Raw genomic sequence first — 20258 nt, forward strand, 5'->3', positions numbered from 1 at the left:
AGCATAGTGGCCTTTGCAGCTTCGTAGAGACACTAAAAGCGGTCTGCAGTGACAGTTTCTCTCTCCTGTACAATCTTTCCGCAGTTTTAACCACTATTCTGATTACATGTGTTGTATGTTTTTCAAACTTCAGTAGCTGGATCCTACATGAGATGATAACTGAGAGGATTATAGGCTTATCTTTCCTCATAAAAAATCACTGTCTTGGAAAGCCAGCTTGGAACTATTATGAAAAGAAGAAGAAAAAAAGCAGTGATGCTGTAGTTAATTGAATGCTGAAATAGAACTCTGAAATAATTTGGATTGCTCTCTGTAAAATCATATATCACTACCGGATGTAAATTGTTAAATTGAAGATTTTTAGCGAATGTACAAGGCATAGAATGAATGGATATGACATGGGTGTCCACAGGGTATGGTAAAAACTCAGCAGAAGTACCATTGAAGCTCCCCCTATTTTTAATGTCTTCCTTCCTTCCTCTCTTTATAGTCCTTTTAAACCTTCCCCGGTTCAGTTCTAAATTCCTTTACTGGGTTTATTTAATCCACTGGTGACACTTCAGTTTCTTATTTTAGAGCATGTTTTAATACCAGTGAGATATTTTAGCCCTTCTGAGAAGAAAAAAAAGAATGCCTTAATTCTATTGCTGCTGTTCCGGTTGTGTACACGAATGATATATTAAGCAATGCTGAATAAATATCCTTTTTTGTTTTTGTTTCAGGGAACTTTGCAGAAGTTTGTGGATGACCTTTTTGAGACTATCTTCAGCACAGCCCACCGAGGGAGTGCCTTGCCTCTGGCCATCAAGTACATGTTTGACTTCCTGGATGAACAAGCTGATAAGCACCAGATCAATGACTATGATGTCAGGCACACTTGGAAGAGTAACTGGTAAGAAGATGCTCAGCAATAAAGTGTATGACTTGCACTTGCAGAAAGTCCCAAGATCTCTTCCCAACTTCTGAAGGTCACGCTGAGGCAGAGTGGATACCTAATGGGTCATTGTGTAGATAAATATTCAGCTAGGTAGATCAGTGGTTTTGTTTCTGCAAGCCAGCTTCTTATCTAATCTGTAGCTGGTGTGTGAAAAGTTGGGGGTAGCTAACAGGAAGATGTTTCTTTCAAAGAGTGTAAACAGCCTATTGTAGTTTCAGCTTCTTTAGAAAATAGATCAGATAGTTTTAAAAAAATTACCTTAGTCACATAAGAAAGTGCAGCCTCAAAAGCATTCATGTTATTCTATTCCCTGGTGTAGAGGAAGCCTCACATATACTCTCACTTAAAAAGGCATTTGTATTAGGCTATAATATAGCCCAGGGTTGTCAAACTGCTGGCCCACAGGGCGGATGCGTCATGCCGAAACCACGCTCACCCCATCTCCTGCAATGGGGAAAAATCATGATACGTCATGACACATTACGTGACATTGTGAGTTTGACACCCTTGATATAGCCTATACCAGGGGTCCTCAACCCCTGGTCTGTGGGCTGGTACCGAGCCGCGGCATGCCAGCAACCGGGCCACACAAACAAAGCCCCATCCGTGGGATGCAGGCAGCATACAAAACCACGCACTCTCCGGTCCGTGGAAACACCTTTCTCCACGGAACCAGTCCCTGGTGCCCAAAAGGTTGGGGACCTCTGGCCTATACCTAAGGCAGTGGTTGAAATGGGAGGTTATAGGAATCAAATAAATAAAAAAAAATAACCACAGACCTGTCAGAATGAAATTTCTGTAAGTTTATATTATGGGACATCATCTTGCTTTGCCAAGTCCCCCTCAAAACCAGCTTTTTTTCTAAATTAAAGTATAAATTGCTAAAATCACAATATAAAATGTGGAATAATAATGTGGACCCAATAATGGAAACATGATCATTAAGAGATCAGCAAAATAATAGGGCTGCGCAGCAGTACTGATTCAAAGCGAAAAGGTGTTCAGAGTGCTGGAGAAATTCTAACCTTTGGAGCGGGGTGGGGGGAGTGGCAATGGCTGCCTTGGAGGGGCAGACACCCTGTGCCTGAAAACAGGGCAGCTACTGAAATGAGCTGCAAACAGGTGCTGCATTCAGACCTTTGCACGCTTCAGAGCACCTCTTTATCTTTGAGTCTGAAGTGATTCAGAGTCTTAATAAACAATAAAAGCGGCAGCTACGGGAGAGCAGTTAAAAATCTTGTATGCAGCATTTTTGTTTATATAGCCAGTTATCAATTTGCTGGTGAACTGTATTCCACATTTACCTTTCTAATGCGATAGGGAAGTTATTCTCCTCCTCTGCATGCTGATTTGCATAGCCTTAAATTCTGTCTCGCTATTTATTTCATGCTATTGGGGATTAACATGCTCAGTGAATAGTAAGAAGCGGCAGACACTTTCTCTTCTTCTGCTGCTGCCTTCCTGATTTGATCTCTCTCAGTTCCTTTCACTGTTACTGGGGATAGGAATATACACTCTGATCTCTGGTATTTGTTAAATAGCAACCAAATTGCTTTTGTAGTTCAGTAACTGTCAGTAATTAGCAAGGCAGAAAAAGGAAACATTTTTTAAATGGAGTTATGAGAGCATGGAAACACTTGGAACTGATTTATCACTCAGCTTTCTGTATTAAAGGAAATAGCTGCTCTGGGAGGAAAAAGGGGGTAGGGAAAGTATCCCAATGATGCAACTCCAGAGAGTCCAGGGAAGCAGGCAGGCTGTGGCATACTAATGCCTTTGCTTTTTTTGTACTGTTAATTCAGTGGATAAGAGTTAATTTCAAGAGATGATCCCCTGAAATTAAAAGATGTAGGTATGACCGACACCTGGATTATACGACTTGTGGGAGTTTAGCAATTGAGACAAATACGAAAAGCAGGGCCTAGTTTTCATTAAGATAATTAAGATTTTTATGCTATTTCAGACTGTAGGTGAGATCAGACAATGGAATTATTTTACACAAAAAATCCCCACCCTAGAAGTTGTGGGGAAAGTCTCCATGGATTTCCCTGACATGCAGAATTTTCCCCAGTGAGAAATGAAAAATTAGATAGCATTCCTGAGATTCTTTGTGTTGTGCTTTGAAACTTGGTCATCTCAACTTTCTCCCGCTAAATTAACTTGAGTTTTCCCAATACTTTGGTGTTTTTTTCCCCCAACCTAGCCAATATAATAAGGGAAGTATTATGATCCAGCCCTTCTACCTCAATAACATTGTTTTGTGAAAATAGACATGGGTAATTTGCAAAAGCAGCACAGGCAGTTGCATTGCGCTGGTTGCCTCAGTTAAGAGATAAATTAATGCTGAGCTGAGAAGGATCAAGAAGGTATTTGGTTTTCCTTTAATTATAGTTCTCATTTCTTAATAGAATTTAGTCTCCAAGGGCTAATATAGAATATAGGGATTTAACAAAGGGCAGAAAAGTTGGTGAACCCTGACATTTAACAGTAATTCCAAAGGGTTTAAGAAGAGCATAGGGAAATGATAGAAATGTTGACAGGTACTGATAAAATCCCAAGGACAACATGAATGACTTTTGACAAATGCTGTATTCTGTGTCAAAACTAATGGAATTTATCAGGCACAATTTTGGATATTTAAAACAAGTATCATGATAGAAATATTTCTCATATTCACTGTTACTTTTCAAATGCCAAATGGCCTTAAAATTATTTATATATTTATAGTAAAATTTTCATAAATATGTTCATATACAGCTGCAATATATATTATCACCTGTTTAAATCCCTGCCCATTACTTTGATATATTTTAACCAGGTAAAGGTTTTTGCTAAGGGCCTTACTTGAAGCTTTTAAGAATAATGTCTTATTTTCTTCTCCTTTGCAGTCTACCTCTACGTTTTTGGGTGAATGTGATTAAGAACCCGCAATTCGTGTTTGACATTCATAAGAACAGTATTACTGATGCCTGCCTATCAGTGGTGGCTCAGACATTCATGGACTCCTGCTCAACTTCTGAGCACAAGCTAGGGAAAGACTCTCCCTCCAATAAACTACTGTATGCCAAGGACATCCCTAACTATAAAAGCTGGGTAGAAAGGTGAGTACTTGCACCTGTAGACAAAGTAGGTTTGCAAAAGGAACAAAGGTGTAGCAGTTCTAGAAAATTTGGGATGGTTACCTGCCATAAAAGAGCCTCCCTGGGTTAGAGGAGAAAATTTAGTTCTTGGAAACAATTGCAAGTGATTGTTTTTGTAAGCATTGCCAATTCCTCTCAGACCCTTCTAATGAATAAGTAATCGAGCACATAGATTTCACAATGGCAGCTATTTCTATTAGGTTGGATCCAGCATAAACGTCGAATGGGGGGGGGAACCCAATGAAGTGTTTCTTGTGTCAGCTGAAATTTTGAGTGGTTGAACAAGACAGGGAATGATGCTTCTCACAACCATTATCAGATCCCAGTCTCATAAAAATTGCATTTAAGAATTGGTGAGGGGGACAGAGAATATTATTTATCTTGGAGTCAATGGTACAATTGGAGGTCAAAAAGAGTTGTTAATTGAACTTTATTACTTGTTATATGTAAGAATTTCTTCTTTCTTTGTGGCTATTTTCTTATATGTAATGGGACAACCTTATCTCCTCTTCACAATGTGATGTAGACCGCTATTGACTTAATGTTTGCTTGATACACAAATAAACAAAAGATAATAATAATAATAATAATAATAATAATAATAATAATAATAATAATAATAATAATAATAATAATAATAGAATTGGTGAGGTGGGTTGGGGAATTTGGGAGTAGTGAGTAAGGAAGCACTCCAGAGAAGTAAAAATAACTTCCTCCCCTTTCTCCTTCCACCTTCACTGTGTTTTGAGCATATTTCTACTGGTAAAGCAATCCATTTGCAGGAGGATTAGCAAAGAAAAATCTCTTGCCAATGGAATTTAAAGCCTGGATTAGATCCAACCTGAAAATAATACAGTCACATTGTGTTGAATAATACAGATAAGAGTTTTTAGTTTTCAGTGGTTTGACCGGGGAGATTCTGATCAACTTCAAGTATGCTTGGTTTGTTAATTGTGTACTATTGGGGTAGAGACTTGCACATTGAAAAGAGTGGCACTCAATGTAGCTGGTGCTATTATGTGAAAATTGTATTTGCTAGTGACATCATTACCCCGCTGATGTTTTAAGTAAAACCAGAAGTTTTTTTTCACTGCTGCTAATAAAGATGACAACAATAGATAATGAAACACAGGATGAATAAGACTCTCTATTTATAAGTAGAGCTATTTTATTAAACAAATTGACTGTGTGTCTGTTTGTGTACGCACACACATACACACAGAGAGAGAGACATTAGTTAGCTTTGGTAAATTGTTCAAACCATATACCTGGTTCTAGACTTAGAAATTACATTTGTGACTGAGCTTTAATTCAAACTGTTTTACCAACTTATTTTTCAGAAATAATTAAAGGAGAAGGATATTACATTAATTTTATGAGCATTATTTTTATGAGCACTCTTGTTTATTCATGGTAATATGTGGACTACAGAAACCCAGTGTCAAGATGGACAGACCAGGAAACTGACTCCATAGATGGCTAGAATTATATTTCATTGTGATAAGCTTTCGTAACAGAAGCTTGGCTAAGTTTTCCCTTCCTTCCTTCTTAGACCCTGGGATAGTCTGAATCTCTTTGTAACACCCTTCCATTCTCTCTGGACTCAACCCATGTTTATTCCATACTGTACCTGACGTTTTCTTAGTGGCCTGTAGATTCCTTCTTTAAGGCCATCTCCCTGATCCTCCTATACCCAGAAAGTTAACTAATATTGTGAGAGGGTGGGGGGCACTTCCATTTTCATACCACCATCTCTCAAGGTAAGGACATCTGGGACAAAACCTTTATTTTGTGTCCTTTCCATATTTTCAGCTGCTAGCCTTAATGCAAACAGTATTTTGTGATGCAGTCTTTTGCATACAGCGAGTTGTATCACCTTAAGATTTTTTTAAAAAAAATATTTAATGAGATTGGGCACTCTTTGAAAATGATGAGGACGAAAACTTCAGATCTTGTGCAAGCACTTTTGTACTAGTCATTAAATATTAGCTCTCTTTTTTGAGAGCTTGAAAAAAGTGCAACTTGATCCTTTAAAGTTAATACAACTTTAATGGATTAGTTTCTTAAAGCAGCAACATTGCTTTAATGTGCAGAACCTGAAGAAAGTGGGGCTGCTTTAATGATTAGCAGAGAAGGCTCTGAAGCACAGTCATAGCCTTGATATTCAATACAATTTGCTACTTGCTTACCTGGCTATTTTTAATATTAGCCGATATTATACATTATGGTGGTATTTTAGAGATAACATTACCCTTAGGATCTTTCCTACATGGCTAGACTTTTAAAACATGAATCTTTTATTTTTCATATTTACATTCTAGGATGTATGTAAAATTGCAAACTATTCTATAAATGCTAGATAATGATTATTGATATTATGGAAGAAATGGGCTTGTATCTCGCTCTCCTAAGTGAAACCCATTTCTTCCATAACAGCAGTAATCATAAGTTGGTAATAAACTTTCTAATAAATATAGGATTATAAAACACAATTTCCAAATATGTCACTTTCTGCTGCTCTGCTGAGCTCCATTAAGTTCTCCTCATAGGAGTGTCTGTGATTTGCTTTACTTGCATCACCATGATTTTGGAACAATTAAGGTCTGTCTCCAATAGTGAATGTAGACAAGACATCTTATACTGCAGGTCGTTTCCCCTCAGGAATCCTTCTGTGTTTTGCTTTGTGTTTGTAGGCCAGGTATAGCAATACTAAGCAGTCCAAAGTCCTATTTGAGACAGCCCTAGCATTTCTGTGTCTGCAGAAAGATTGGATCTTTCACTCATTTCCTTGCATCCAAGCTTGTTTGGGGAGAGGAGAGGGGGAAACAGATCTCAACAAAAGGTTTACCTCCATTTATCACAGCAACTCCTTAAAGCTGTCCTATTATTTTAATTCACACACGGACCTTGGACCAGGCACCCTGCCTCATTCCCCTCAGTCTTAAGATATGTAAAGGGAGATTCTATATTCTCTGTCTGTGAAGGCTTAAGAGGCCTAGTCTGGTTAATTGAACACAAAATGAAGAGACATTTGGCAGGCAGAACACTATACTGTAATATGGCTAAATGTGTTATGTTCAATCGCTTCATTGTAATGAATAGATTTATTACATTTGATCTGGAGGCTTGTTAATTTCGTTTATGGTATTTTCTAGATTTATCCTCAGTTTGTCTCCTACCTGCTATTGAACATCTTTATTTTCAACAGTGTGATTTATTTTTCCTCACTTATAGATATTATGCAGATATAGCTAAAATGCCAGCAATCAGTGATCAGGACATGAGCGCCTATTTGGCAGAGCAATCACGGTTACACTTGAGCCAATTCAACAGCATGAGTGCCCTGCATGAGATCTACTCATACATTACTAAGTACAAGGATGAGGTAAGGTATATCAGAGCTCTCAGATGTATCTTAATGTAACTATTTATCTCTGTTTTTCCCCTCTTTGTTTTGACCCATGAAAAGAAGTCCAGAGTGGAGCTGCTTTTATTCCACTGCAAATTCATCATATCATGTCTTAATAGTTGCATAGCCAGCTAATCAGCACCCACTATTCAGTGTCCTGCAGCATTTCCATACAAATATAAAAGTAGCTGCATTTTCTTTTACATTTGAAAAATTATCTGTAGTGTACAAACGCAATGAACAAAAGAACACAAATATGTGCATAATAATTATATTCCAAAATCAGTTATTAAAGGTTGATACGGGCACTTACTTACAAAATATCACAGTTGTAAGTATCATTTCTATTATGTGGAGCAAACCTGTCTGGGCTTTGTCCCGCTTTAAATTGAAAAGGAGTTTGTCTTGAACAGCTAGTCATCATTAAGAGGATGTGATTCAATTATCCATTTGTTGAGATACTAGAATGGTAGAGGAACCATTTGCAGCGACTTATTGAAACCGGGGTACTGAGCTCTCCCAAAGATATCGATTCCTCTCAATGTCCCTTTCTCCCCTAATCCTAACTATCATCCATGACATGGATGAGATAAAAACATATGTCAAGTAGTAGTTTCCCCCAGTTTCTTTCTGTTAATATTGATGATGATGATATTACCCTCTCGAACCCTAGTGACTTTTGCATGTAGGTTTTCGAAAAGCTCCGTTGTCTTTTTATTTCACATAACCTACAATTCTGGGATATTGTGGATATCTCTTTCCAAGAATTAACCAGGCCCTACAAGCCAAGGCCAGCCAGATGCTGCCACCTACCAAGACCTTCTACTTAAGCTCTTATGAGCCCTAGATTTGCTTTACAAAGAGAGGACATTTTGTTTCTTTTTTAAAGTTTAGATATGCCTCGAGTTATTTTTTCATTCATACTTTCTTCTCCTAGTTTGATACTAATTGCTTAAAGTAACAAACACAAACAACATCTTTCCAAAACAGAAAAAAAATCACAACAGTGTCTCAGCAGATAAGTAATGGGCCAATAAGAATGGAGGAATTAAATCACTGAAGGGAACACATCTCATGAAGTAATCAAATAAGAGACAGAAGAAAATACCTATCCACTTAAACCTGAAACACTTAATTCTCTAAATGAATGCTTTCTGTGTCAGCTATTCTGGGTCATTTCTGTGAGCCTGTGTACAAATGACCTTTTTTATAATTTTGAGGTGGGGGTGGTATTTACTATCACAAGAAAGCACTTCCTAAGCCTATAAAGTTTTAAGAATGGTTAAAAACCCATCTACTGTAATTGGTATAAACAGCAGAAAGTAGTTTTGAACACATTCTGTACAATCCTTTATTAAAGCAATAAAATATATGATGCTAATATATATATATATATATATATATATATATATATGTACAAATGGAATTATATGTATTTTATTGCCCAACAGAAAGATGAGAGCTGGGGGAAGGGAATTGGTTGCTTATATAAGATAATGAAAGCATTTGTACAAAACCTTGTCAAACATTTTTGCAATGTTATCTGGGCAAGGCTCCAAATTTGGTTCCTTCAATAGCTAATAAAAAAAGGGGCCTCTAAGACTTCTTAGAGGTTTCTGCACTCCAGTAGGCTCTGTAGCCAAGCTGAGATTTCCTGACACAAAGCAAATTTCCGCATGCCAATGTGTCCTGTAGTCCATAAGGCAACCCCATACTCAGTTTAATCACCCACAACTGGGAGAACCAGGATTGAGCTTGTTGAATGAAGCAATCATAAGACATCTCGCTTAATGATTGCTTTGCTTAATGACCAAAGATTCTGGCACAATTGTGGTTGCAAGTTGAGGTCTACCTGCAATTGAAAAATAATCCATGACCATATAGCTAGTTTAGTAAACCAGCTTGGTGTGGTGGTTAAAGTACCAGGCAAAAAAATCAGGAGCCTGTGAGTTCTTGCCCTACCTTAGGGAAAAAGCCAACTGGTAAGCTAAAAAAATCACCATCACCATCAGATGGTGACAAACTACACTCAACGTGTAGTCCTTAATGGAACTAAATCTGTGAAAGTAAGGAAGCCGTGGAGTACCCCGAGGTTCTGTCTTAAGACCAGTCAAGACTCTTCAGTATCTTCATAAATGATTTAGATGAGGGTCTAGAAGGGGAGCTCATCAAATTTGCAGACCTTGCAGTGTGGGAATAGCCAACACTCCAGAAGATAGGTTTAAGATCCAGAAGGATCTCGACAGACTTGAACATTGAGCCCTATCCAACAAAATTAAATTTAATGGAGAAAAAAGTAAGATATTACACTTAGGCAAGAAAAATCAAATGTACACATACAGATTAAGTGAAAGTTTGTTCAGTAGCAGTAACTGTGAGAGGGGTCTTGGAGTCCTAATAGACAATCACTTAAATATCAGCCAACAGTGTTCTGCAGCTGCCAAAAAAAGCCAATGCAATCCCAGGCTTCATTAACTGGGATAGATCACTTGAAGTCTTGGTACCGCTTTATAAGGCCTTGGTAAGAGCACACTTGGAATACTGCATCCAGTTTTGGTCACCCCAATATAAAAAAGAAGAGAAGCAAAGATGATTAGGGGACTGGAGGCTAAAAGTTAGGTTGCAGGAAGTTGGGTATGTCTAGTTTAATGAAGAGAAGGGTGAGGGGTGACATGATAGCAGTGTTCCAATATCTAAGGGGCTGCCACAAAGAAAAGGGGGTCAGCCTATTCTCCAAAGCACCTGAGGGCAGGACAAGAAGCACTGGATGGAAATTAATGAAGGAGAGAAGCAACCTAGAACTAAGGAGAAATTTCCTGACAGTTAGAACAATAAACCAGTGGAACGGCTTGCCTTCTGAAGTTCTGGGTGCTCCATCACTGGAAGCTTTTAAAAAGAGACTGGACAGCCATTTGTCTGAAATGGTATAGGGTGTCCTCCTTGAGCAGTGGGTTAGACTAGAAGACCTCCTTCCACTTCTGTTATTCTGTTCTGTTCCTCTGGTGACCTTGGGCTAGTCTTTTTCTCAGCCCTGGGAAGAAGGCAATGGCAAACCACTTCCAAAAACGTTGTCAAGAAAATTTCAGATTAGTCCAGGCAGTCACCAAGACTTGAAAACCCCACCAACAACAACAAATAGCTATGTTTAAGTTTTTGGGAACCTTGGCTGATCTTTAGTCAAGGTATTTCAGAATAGATGTATAAATCCACCTCCCTTTGTACCTGCAGATATTTGGTTTTTATTAGAAAGCTAGCATGCCACCAAATTCAGTCTCATTTTTAATTTCCAAAAATCTTTGAGTCTCGCTAAAGTTTAGGATTATTAAATGATAAAAATGGTGTGTGGTCGCAGCTTTATGCTGAAACTGTGGCCACCTGGCAGAAGCAAAAAGGAAGGAAAGGAAAACTGGGGTAATAGGGAGCACCCCGGGGGATCAGAGCAGTTGGCAGGGAGCAATCTCACCTATTCACAGTCTGGAGAATGGTTATTGTGTGATTGATGTGCCCATTATTTGTGAATAGGAAAGCACATTTGTACATCCATTTTGTAAGAGCGCCTGTGAAATGCTTGTTAATATTCTAAGTAAGACCACTTTAAAACATGTTCCCTACCTATGTTTTGAATAATATTACTCTGTTTAAATATTCTATTCATATATAAAGTATTTTGCATATTGGAAATTCTGAAAGTATTATTTCTGAATGACACCAGATTCGGATGGATGATGAAAGAGTAACATTAACGGTGCATGTCAGCAAAACTGATTACCGTTTCTTTGTAGACATGATCTTCAGATGGATTCTTGTATCTCTCAGTGGCAACTTGCATTTTGCAGAACAGAGTTTCTTTGAATATGCAGTTCAGAGATCTATTTCAAGTCAGCAGAGTTCCCTCTGTGGTATAATGTAATGCTACTGGGAACATTCCAATTTCTTATTGTTTTTATCCCATAAAAATAAATTTACATTCCCAGTCTTTTGTTGGCATTGCATATTAATGATTAATAATCACTACTTATCTAGACTAGATTCAGTTACTAGACTTATTTTAGATTTCCTATGAACGAGATCTTAGAGATAAAAGATGTAGAATTATTTTCAGAGTGATACAGAATTGTTTGAAATTCCAAATTAATGAGATTTTTTTATCCAGCTCTACAGCTTTTCTTTCTGAACTGAAAGTAGAAGGATAATAGAATAATAACAATAATGCAGAATTTTTAATATTTATATCAGTTTAATAATCACTCATTCCAATGTGCTGGTTGCAATGCATAAAAGAGAAAAGCATCTTTCACATAGATATGAAGCTCCATTTATCATAACTCCTATTAATAATGAAGAATGGGGGTTGCACGAGGAATGATATTTTCATTCCTCAAGGGTCCACCCAAAAGGCAGTGTGATCCTGAAGATCCCCTGTGAGTTGACCAATTTTTTTATTCTTGATGGTCATTGTAGGCTTTAGATATTACCTCTGGGGGTTTCATTCAATAGTAAGTAAGAAGTCAAAAAGGCTTTAGAACTCAGGATAAGCTGCTTCCTGAAGGATCCCCTTTCTTACTCTTGCATTCGGGAAAGGAATTTATTTATTTAACTCTTGTAATTTTACTATGTCTTTATTACATTGCAAACCGCCCCTAGTTGCTCTGGATAGTGAGATGGGCGGCATATACATTTTAGTGAATAACTAAAACAAGGAACGCAATATCACTCTTTTGAATGGAATCCAGACAGATAAGCATTACTCTCCCTTGCAAATAAATCTCCATGTAACCTTTCCTTCTAATCATATCTTGATTAAGTTGGGCAAGGTTTAGTAGGTTCCAGATCTGGGAAACAGAAGTATGCACCAACAGTGCCAAGGTAAGCCTTTTGTGTGAATAGACCCAAGCGCAAATCCGACCTGCCTTAAGGTCACGGAGGCCATCAATAGGAACTTAACAGCCGGCACAGTTGCAGCTTTTCAGCACTGTACCTGCCATCTGGATAAGATCAACGACAATAACAAAAACTGGAGCTAGAGGCAGCAGCAGCCCCAAAGAGCAGTTCCTCCAGCCCTTTTCTCAGCAGCTGCTGCCCTGAGGCTAGTCTCCCAGCTCCCAACATTCCTTTTCATTAGTCTTACAAATCACGAGGCCTTAACAGCAGAAATCAATAGCAAGCTGGGCAAATGCTACGTGGTTAGAAAGTGCAGCCTTAATGAGCTGCAGGCAAAAGAAGTTGCCAATCCTTGTCCTTTGGTTAACCACTGTCTGGCATCTTTTGAATGTGCCTCTATAGTCTGCTCTAAAAGTACTGCCTGTGTGTTTGCAGCTCTCAGGAGCTTCTTTTATGATTTGTAATGGGATTAATAAATAGCAGCTGTTCCCTTTGTTTGTTTTCATTCATTAAACACAATTACATGCAGCCCGATTGCACCCTCTTTGATGCAAAATGGGAGGGAATAATTTTTCCTATTGCTCAGTACTATAATGTGCTGTCATTGGCGCTGAATGAAAATCATAATTAATTTTCATTTGGGTTTTTGCATCTTCTCTAATCATGGCGGTCTTTAGAGCAGGTGATAGACAAGTGTCTCTCTTTTTCTCCCTGTCCCCCCTGCTGTTTTCTGTTTTATCCTGTTGTGCCCAGAAGTGCCACAGAAGAACAACGAGGCACAAAGCTGGTTTTGAAATCTTTCCAAACTCACAAACTTTAGTGATTGTCTCCATTTGAATCAGGAGCAAAGGAGATTTGGGGGAGTCTCTCATTCTGTTCAGGCCTCCAAAACCTTTAAGATCCTAAGATTTGACATGGGCAACCTAATTGGTTGCTTTGGTTTGACATTCAGTATTTTAGCACCACCTAGAGGTGCTTGGGAACAATGCTTCAGGTGAGGGATGAGGCATTGGGGGAGTCAAACTCTGGCCTGGATTGCACCTATATGGATTTGCAGCCGGACCATTTTTGTCCCAGGAAGCTAAGGGATCACTTTTCGTATTTAGACACAAATATTTTCCCATAGGATAACAGCTTTAGAATACCTTCCCACAGGGCATTGGACTGGCTAACTCCTTTCTTGATCTGATTCCACCTGGATGTACCAGCTCTGTGGCTCATTACCTTTGTAGCTTCCTTTATTTGTGACATTATAGCCTTTCCCAAAGCCCTGGGTAGCAGTGCTATGTGTGCTCCCCATCATGTCTGCATGTGCAATATGGGGAGCTTAAAGGTGTCACAGCTGCTTTTAATCACAGAGAGCTTATTTCCATATTACTTGTAGGGCTTGTGATGGGCCTTTCCTGCTTTCGAATAGTCAGCCTATTAATTATACAAGAGTTTCTTTCCAATTATGCAGCCAATGAAATGGTTAATTTAGTTCTTTTTGATGGATGCCTCGACATTTAATTGGGAAAAAAAATCCAGCTTGCACTCACAACAAATGTAACCACTATAATGGGATTTCTGATGAGATTGCATTTTAATCATCCTTTTTTTAAAAAAATAAATTAAAAAATCTGGCAGTGCAGTTGAAAGGGAGGTGGGGTTTGGGGGCATTTCTGTTTTATCCCTCCACTTTCTCAATCCTTTCCTGCCAAATCTTCCCTTCTCACTCACTGTCAAAAGGCCTACTTACAACATCCCACCCCTTCAGTTCATTAATGTGGTTGATTAAAGAATGGCTTTCTAAGAATATGTATAAATGGTGATCTAAAGGTTTTCATCTAATTCTGAGAACGGAAATGAAATATAGAATGCATTTTTAGCTCTTTCAGTAGGAGAGATGTTTATTATATCAATTTGACTGTATTCCATAATTATGTCCTTTTTTCTAGTGCCTTCAATAAAAGGCCTTAAGCATGCTAAATTCCATTACTTGTTTTCCAAAAGGCACTGAAGTATAAGCCTATTTAGTGGAATGAAATTTTGGTGGAAAAATTCCAGAATTACCATTTTCCAGTATTCTAAAACATAGTTTGATTAGCAATATGTTCTTTTGTCAATTGAGGCAAATCTGACTGCAATTGAATATGAAATCAACATTGGATCAATAAATTTAGATTCTTCAGCAATTTTTCTTGCCTTGCCCAGAAACCAAACATAGGCACTTACTGCTTATATAGTTTCACTCCTTAACAGAGACTATAAGGCTCAAATTCTCCTTTGGATTGAATGAGCTCAGGATGACCTAAACAGAAACATTTAAAAATATTGATTACCTGAGAAATGTCTCATTGTGAATAGTAATGGTTTAAAAACAAAGTGGGTCTGCAAAAGATTGACTTAAAAGGATTCCATGAGAGGCCTTTGAATATTCTATTCAAAATAGTTAATTGCTAAAGAAACTGTTTCTTTATCAATTTCAGAGACATCCATGATTTTCCTGGAAATTTATCTCATTGTTTGTTCTGTATAATTATCAGGTTTTATGTCCATGAAGAACCATTCTCTCATATAATTTCAACATCGGGACAAATTTAGACTTTAAGAAAACATATTATGTTTCTGGGCCTGTGTGGCTGAGTTACAATTCAGGTCAATACAATGCTTGGTTTATTGTACCTCACTGTGACAAAACATTCAGGTAGATTCAATCCACCTTGTTTGGCTACTTTGGTTTAATAACAATAGCATCTGCATAGCTCATGCTCACAAACTATTTTTTTATTGATTGGCATAAAGAATAGTCATTCCAATAAACAGAATGCTTACACATTCCTGCCTCTCATAGTAAATGGCTTAAATTGCTTTTCACCTCTACGTTTTGAAACCCAAATTGATAGAGAAAATCTGCAGAGAGAGGATGCTGACCGTTTTAAAGAACAGCTGACTACAAACCAACTTAAACATGTCTCCTACTCTTAGTTGTCATGTTTTGTGGTGATCTGGCAAGGAAACCATTCATTTGAAAGCAACAAAGATGATTAGAAGGGTGGAAGATAAAATATGAACAGCGGTTGCAGTATTTGGGCATTTCTAGTTTAATGAAGAGAAGGGTGAGGGTTGACATGATAGCAGTGTTCCAATATCTCAGGGGCTGCCCCAAAGAAGAGGGAGTCAAGCTAGTCTCCAAAGCACCGGAAGGCAGGACCAGAAGCAATGGATGGAAACTAGTCAAGGAGAGAAGCAGCCTAGAACTAAGGAGAAATTTCCTGACAGTTAAAACAATTAATTGGTGGAATGACTTGCTTCCAGAAGTTGTGGGTGCTGCAATGGGGGAAGTTTTTAAGAAGAGATTGGACAATCATTTTATCTAAAATGATACAGGGTTTCCTGCTTGAGCAGGGGGTCGGATAAGAAGATCTCCAAGGTTCCTTTCAACTCTGTTATTCTGTTAACATCAAATTCCAGTTTGCAATCCAACATTTCTTCCCAGTTTCTTCTTATCTTTGATGTTTGGGAAACCAGCCACTTCATCTTTTTTTCCACTGACAACTACCATATATTTTGCTGTCTCCTTACTGTTGTCATGATTGGTCTTTTGATGGTTCAAGGAGGATTCCTGCCGGCTTTCCTGTTAGAGAGCTCCTTGTGGAAAGTATTTCAGATTGTACTGGATTTTTTTATTAGTACTAATCCTTTCTTTTCTGCTCTTTCCTTTATCAGATTTTAGCTGCTTTAGAGAAGGATGAACAGGCCCGAAGACAACGGCTGCGAAGTAAGTTGGAGCAGGCAATTGACACAATGGCCCTAAGTAGCTGAAAAGGCTGAGTTGTTGTTGCAGACTTCTTAGCACTGGATGCTAAAAGAGAAGGGGCAAACAAGTTGCAGCAACCAGAAAACACACAAGATATATTGGGGCTTGGCACAAAAACAGTGCACGGAGTCTGCTGCGTCTTTGAACTTTTTGCACCGATTGAACAGAAGAAAAACAAACAATCCTTTAAATCATTATTATCAAAGCAAATCGAAACAATTTAAGGACCTTTTTGAAAGGAGCGAGTGACGTGGCAAAGAACCCCAGAGACCCAAGAGATGTGTGAGAAGAGGGGGGGGAGAGAAATTCCAGCTGAACTGCTACTGTCCCTTCCCCACCAAGGCCTGCCCCAAATCTGGCAATGGAAGGTTGGGGCATGCACTAACTTCTAGGGCAATGTTTTTACATTATGTTTTTCTTATAGCAGGCGGGTGGGCAGTCTTATCATTTTTTTCCCTTCTGTATTTGCTTCGTCTCCCGCCTTGACCGGACAACTGAACTCTTGAATCTACTCTTCCTTTCTTACTCCCTGGCCTTCTGCCTCTAGTGTTAACTGCTAAATTTGCACAATTTTCACAAGCTAATGTTGTCCTTTTAGGGGACTGAAAGGATATGGAGGGGGGAGGGAAGTTGCAAATCTGCAAGAAAACTTTGCAAGATTTTGTTTTTTCCCAACAAATTATTTGTGTGGGAGAGAAATGAATAGAACCTAGAGAAGCAGTCCCAGGTATCCTTTATTCTCTCCACAGTTCATCCTGTGCCATTTTAAAATGTTACTGAGCACAGGCCAAATAAATGCTCCCATCTTGAATGCTGCTTAAGAGTGTGCTGGAGACTTAGAAACAGGAAGGCAAAAAAAAAAACTAAAAAAAAGAGGGATAGACACATATGAAAACAATCTCACCTAAAGAAAGAAAGTTGTTTTTCTCATCTATAAGAAGCAATGCAACTTCCCCAATACATATTGCATTGGATTTTTTATAGAAGTCAGAATGAGCTTTTATAAGCAGAGTTTAACAACTCTCTCAAAGTTGCCCCTACTCAATTTTCATTGCAGATACATACACAAACACAAACTTCTCCCATGTGTAAGCTTTCAGTTTAGAGGTCAAAGATATTTTCAAAGAAGCTCTCCATGTACAAGTGTCATATAGCCAGAGAAAAAGGAGCTATTTAGTCTTAATAGCTCAGTATTGCAAAGGAGAATGTTCAGATTAAGCAGGATCATGCAGGCGGTTGAGAGAAAAGCTACTTTTGCCTGTTGGAATTCATTGCTCCACCACATTCCAGTGGCTCTCCCAATAGCAACATAAAACCTGGTCAGATTATCAGAAGGGCAGTCTTTATTCCAAAAAAGTGAAAAATGATAGAGTATTCCCACATACAATTACAGTTTAGCCCAGATAAATATGGCATGGTGATTCCAACATTGTTTTTATGTTAAGTGTATGTATGTAGGGGTGTGTGACTGAGTGTGTGTTTGTGTGTGTGTGAGAGAGAATGTGTATGCTCATGGACATGCAACTCTTCCAAATACTGATTATAACATCTTCATATCTTCAGCAGGCTAATTCCAAAAACAAAACCAGGCTTCCAAGTTTAAAGCAGGCTTGTCTAACCTGTGGCTCTTGGTCTGCCTGCAGCCCTGGACGGTTAGTTGTGGGGCCCCACAAGATCATAAACTTTTCACATTATTATGTGGTTTGTATACGTTAGTGTCAATATGTGAAATTAAGCATTTTATAGAATGGCTAGGAAATCTATAGAATGCCAAAAAATGGGATGTCAAAGTATGAAACGCTTAATATTTCACACATTTCCTAGGCATTCTATGCAATGCCAAAAGGCAAACCGGCAAAATATAAAATATTCTTGCTAAAATGCCATTCTAGCCTTTCTTGTTGAAACAAGTAAGTCAATACTGTTCGTTTTGTCTTCTTTTTTTTTCCAGTAAGAAAAAAACTTCATTTTGCATTACTTCTTTCATTTTCATATAAGTCTTTACAGTAAAGGGTTAGAGTTAGGGTTAGCCTAAACCTAAGCCTAAGCTAACACTAACCCTTTTCATGTCTCCCTTTTTATACTTTGCTTAAATAGTTCTTGTCATTCTGCATAATACCTAGGTATTCTATACAATGTCTAAGGAAAGTATATAGTGTATTAAAATAACACAGACACTTCACTCAGTGGCGGCCCAGGCAAGCCAAAAGGTTGGGCAACCATGCTTTGATGCGAGAAATAATGGCTAGGCAACCAAAACTGAGTCTGTAAGAAATAGACATGATAGCAGCTAGATTGATAGATTGGCCCAGGTAAGAGAAAGGTAAGAGAAAATGTGGCTCTTTAATTGCACGGAAGCCCAGCCGTTCAGGATCTGTTTTGTATGCTGATATCAGTGATCAGTTATGATCTCTCAGGAAAGTGTTTGGATGGTTGCTTCCTCATTAGAAACTTTAAGTGATCTATGACCAGGTACACAATATTCTTACTCTCGTTTATTATAACTTGCTTTGGTTACCTTGCCACCCTGTTTCTTTAGACAGTGGATAAATAATAATCTCTATAGGAATAGCAAAGGATTGTCTGCTTGCTGAGTCCTTCGGGAGAAGGGCGGTATACAAATATAATAAATGAAATGAAATTTAATGTTAGTGCCTAAATTAGCAGAAAAGTACCAGAAAGGTCACTGCCCCCTCCCCAACTCTCCTAATTGGATACCTACTTTCTATTTACTCCTTTTTCTTTCAACCCCCAAATTATAATTCCTTTCTACCCTGATTCTGAGCATTAGATGATTCTGGGGTTGTTGGTTAGCAAACAATCACAAGTGCCAACACTGGAAAACAATGGAAAGTCTGTTGGTTACTTGCATGTTCTCTAGGTCGAATCAGACATCTGCCATATGATTAAAGGCAAGGCTTCCTTTATGGCTACCGTGGAGATTTCCAAAGTATCTTGTAATGTTTCAGAATGGAATGTGAGTTCCTTTGTCTTATCTTGGCACAGTTCATTTAGAAGGTATTCTCAGTTAAAAGCAAAGCCTTTATACAGGTAGTCAAAATGATTTATGACCATTCAGTTAACAACCAAAGTGGTGATGATGCTTTCATTGGGATTCTTCCTGTTACCTTTTTCCTTCCCTTCTGTCATTTATTTCTTCATCATTCCATCAAATATTCCACTCTTTGCATTAAGACATTCAGTTCCATTCTGTATGTAAAGATTTTTACTATTATTTTAAATTGACCAGTGTGTTGAAGTCACTGCCCTAATTCAACTCAGATGACCAAATCCACCCAATTTTCAGTCTTCACCTATCTGCCTATCAAGTACCAATAAATTAAGCTGCTCTCTCAGCCTACCTAATGTTGAAAGAGAAGGTATTACAAAACATATCAAGCCTGATCCTACCCAAATAAGTGGAAGACAGAGGTGTGATATTTTTGTGTGTGTGCGTGTGTGTGTGTGTGTGTTGTTTGTATATGCACACAAAATGTTATAATCTAATTTTTACGCCTCAGTGGGGCAACTGTACAATTAACTGGAGGAGTTGAAACAATATCAAATGTGGTTTTTACACTAACAGTGGAAAATACCAGATGGGGAAAAAACATATTAACATTCCTCACCAATAGAACAATCCTTTGAATATACATCTCAAATTACTTTGTAATTTTTATTTTTAATTATTTCTTTAATTAAGGAGGAGGAGGAAGAGAAGACAATAAAATAAAACAAACTAAAAAAAATCTGTGGAGTCCTGAGATAATTATGGATCCATAAGACCTGTGGGCTGTTGCATGACTGTGATAGAATTTAGTCTGAGTTAATCTTTTTTCAAAAGAAAAAAAAATGCAAGTGTTGAATATTAGAGGTTTGGTTAGACTTTTTTTAAAAAAAATTGGACTTAATTTGTCACTTCTTGTACAAGAAACAAAAAAATGTAAATTGTTTATTTCTGGAAAATGGTACTCAAATAAGTCTTAAAGGACAGCTAAATGTTGCTGCACACGAAGGATACCATAATGTTTTAGAGGTTCACCTCTCCAGACTTTGAAGTCTACTTGGGACTGTAAACACTATATGATTTAT

General features: G+C 38.0%; 1 protein-coding gene across 1 annotated transcript in view; it reads left to right on the forward strand.

The window, feature by feature from the left end:
* PLXNA1 (plexin A1) overlaps positions 1 to 16580 on the forward strand; it is a 408858-nt gene extending 392278 nt beyond the window's left edge. Inside the window, exons 29-32 of the mRNA XM_081315906.1 lie at positions 723 to 892; positions 3826 to 4038; positions 7312 to 7462; positions 16076 to 16580. Coding sequence (XP_081172032.1) covers positions 723 to 892; positions 3826 to 4038; positions 7312 to 7462; positions 16076 to 16171 — 630 coding nt within the window. The 3' untranslated portion in view covers positions 16172 to 16580. The remainder of the gene's footprint in view (positions 1 to 722; positions 893 to 3825; positions 4039 to 7311; positions 7463 to 16075) is intronic.
* The last annotated feature ends 3678 nt before the right edge of the window (positions 16581 to 20258 follow it).

The sequence above is a fragment of the Vipera berus genome (assembly GCF_964194415.1).
Source record: "Vipera berus genome assembly, chromosome: 2".
In the NCBI taxonomy this organism is placed as follows: Eukaryota; Metazoa; Chordata; class Lepidosauria; order Squamata; family Viperidae; genus Vipera; species Vipera berus.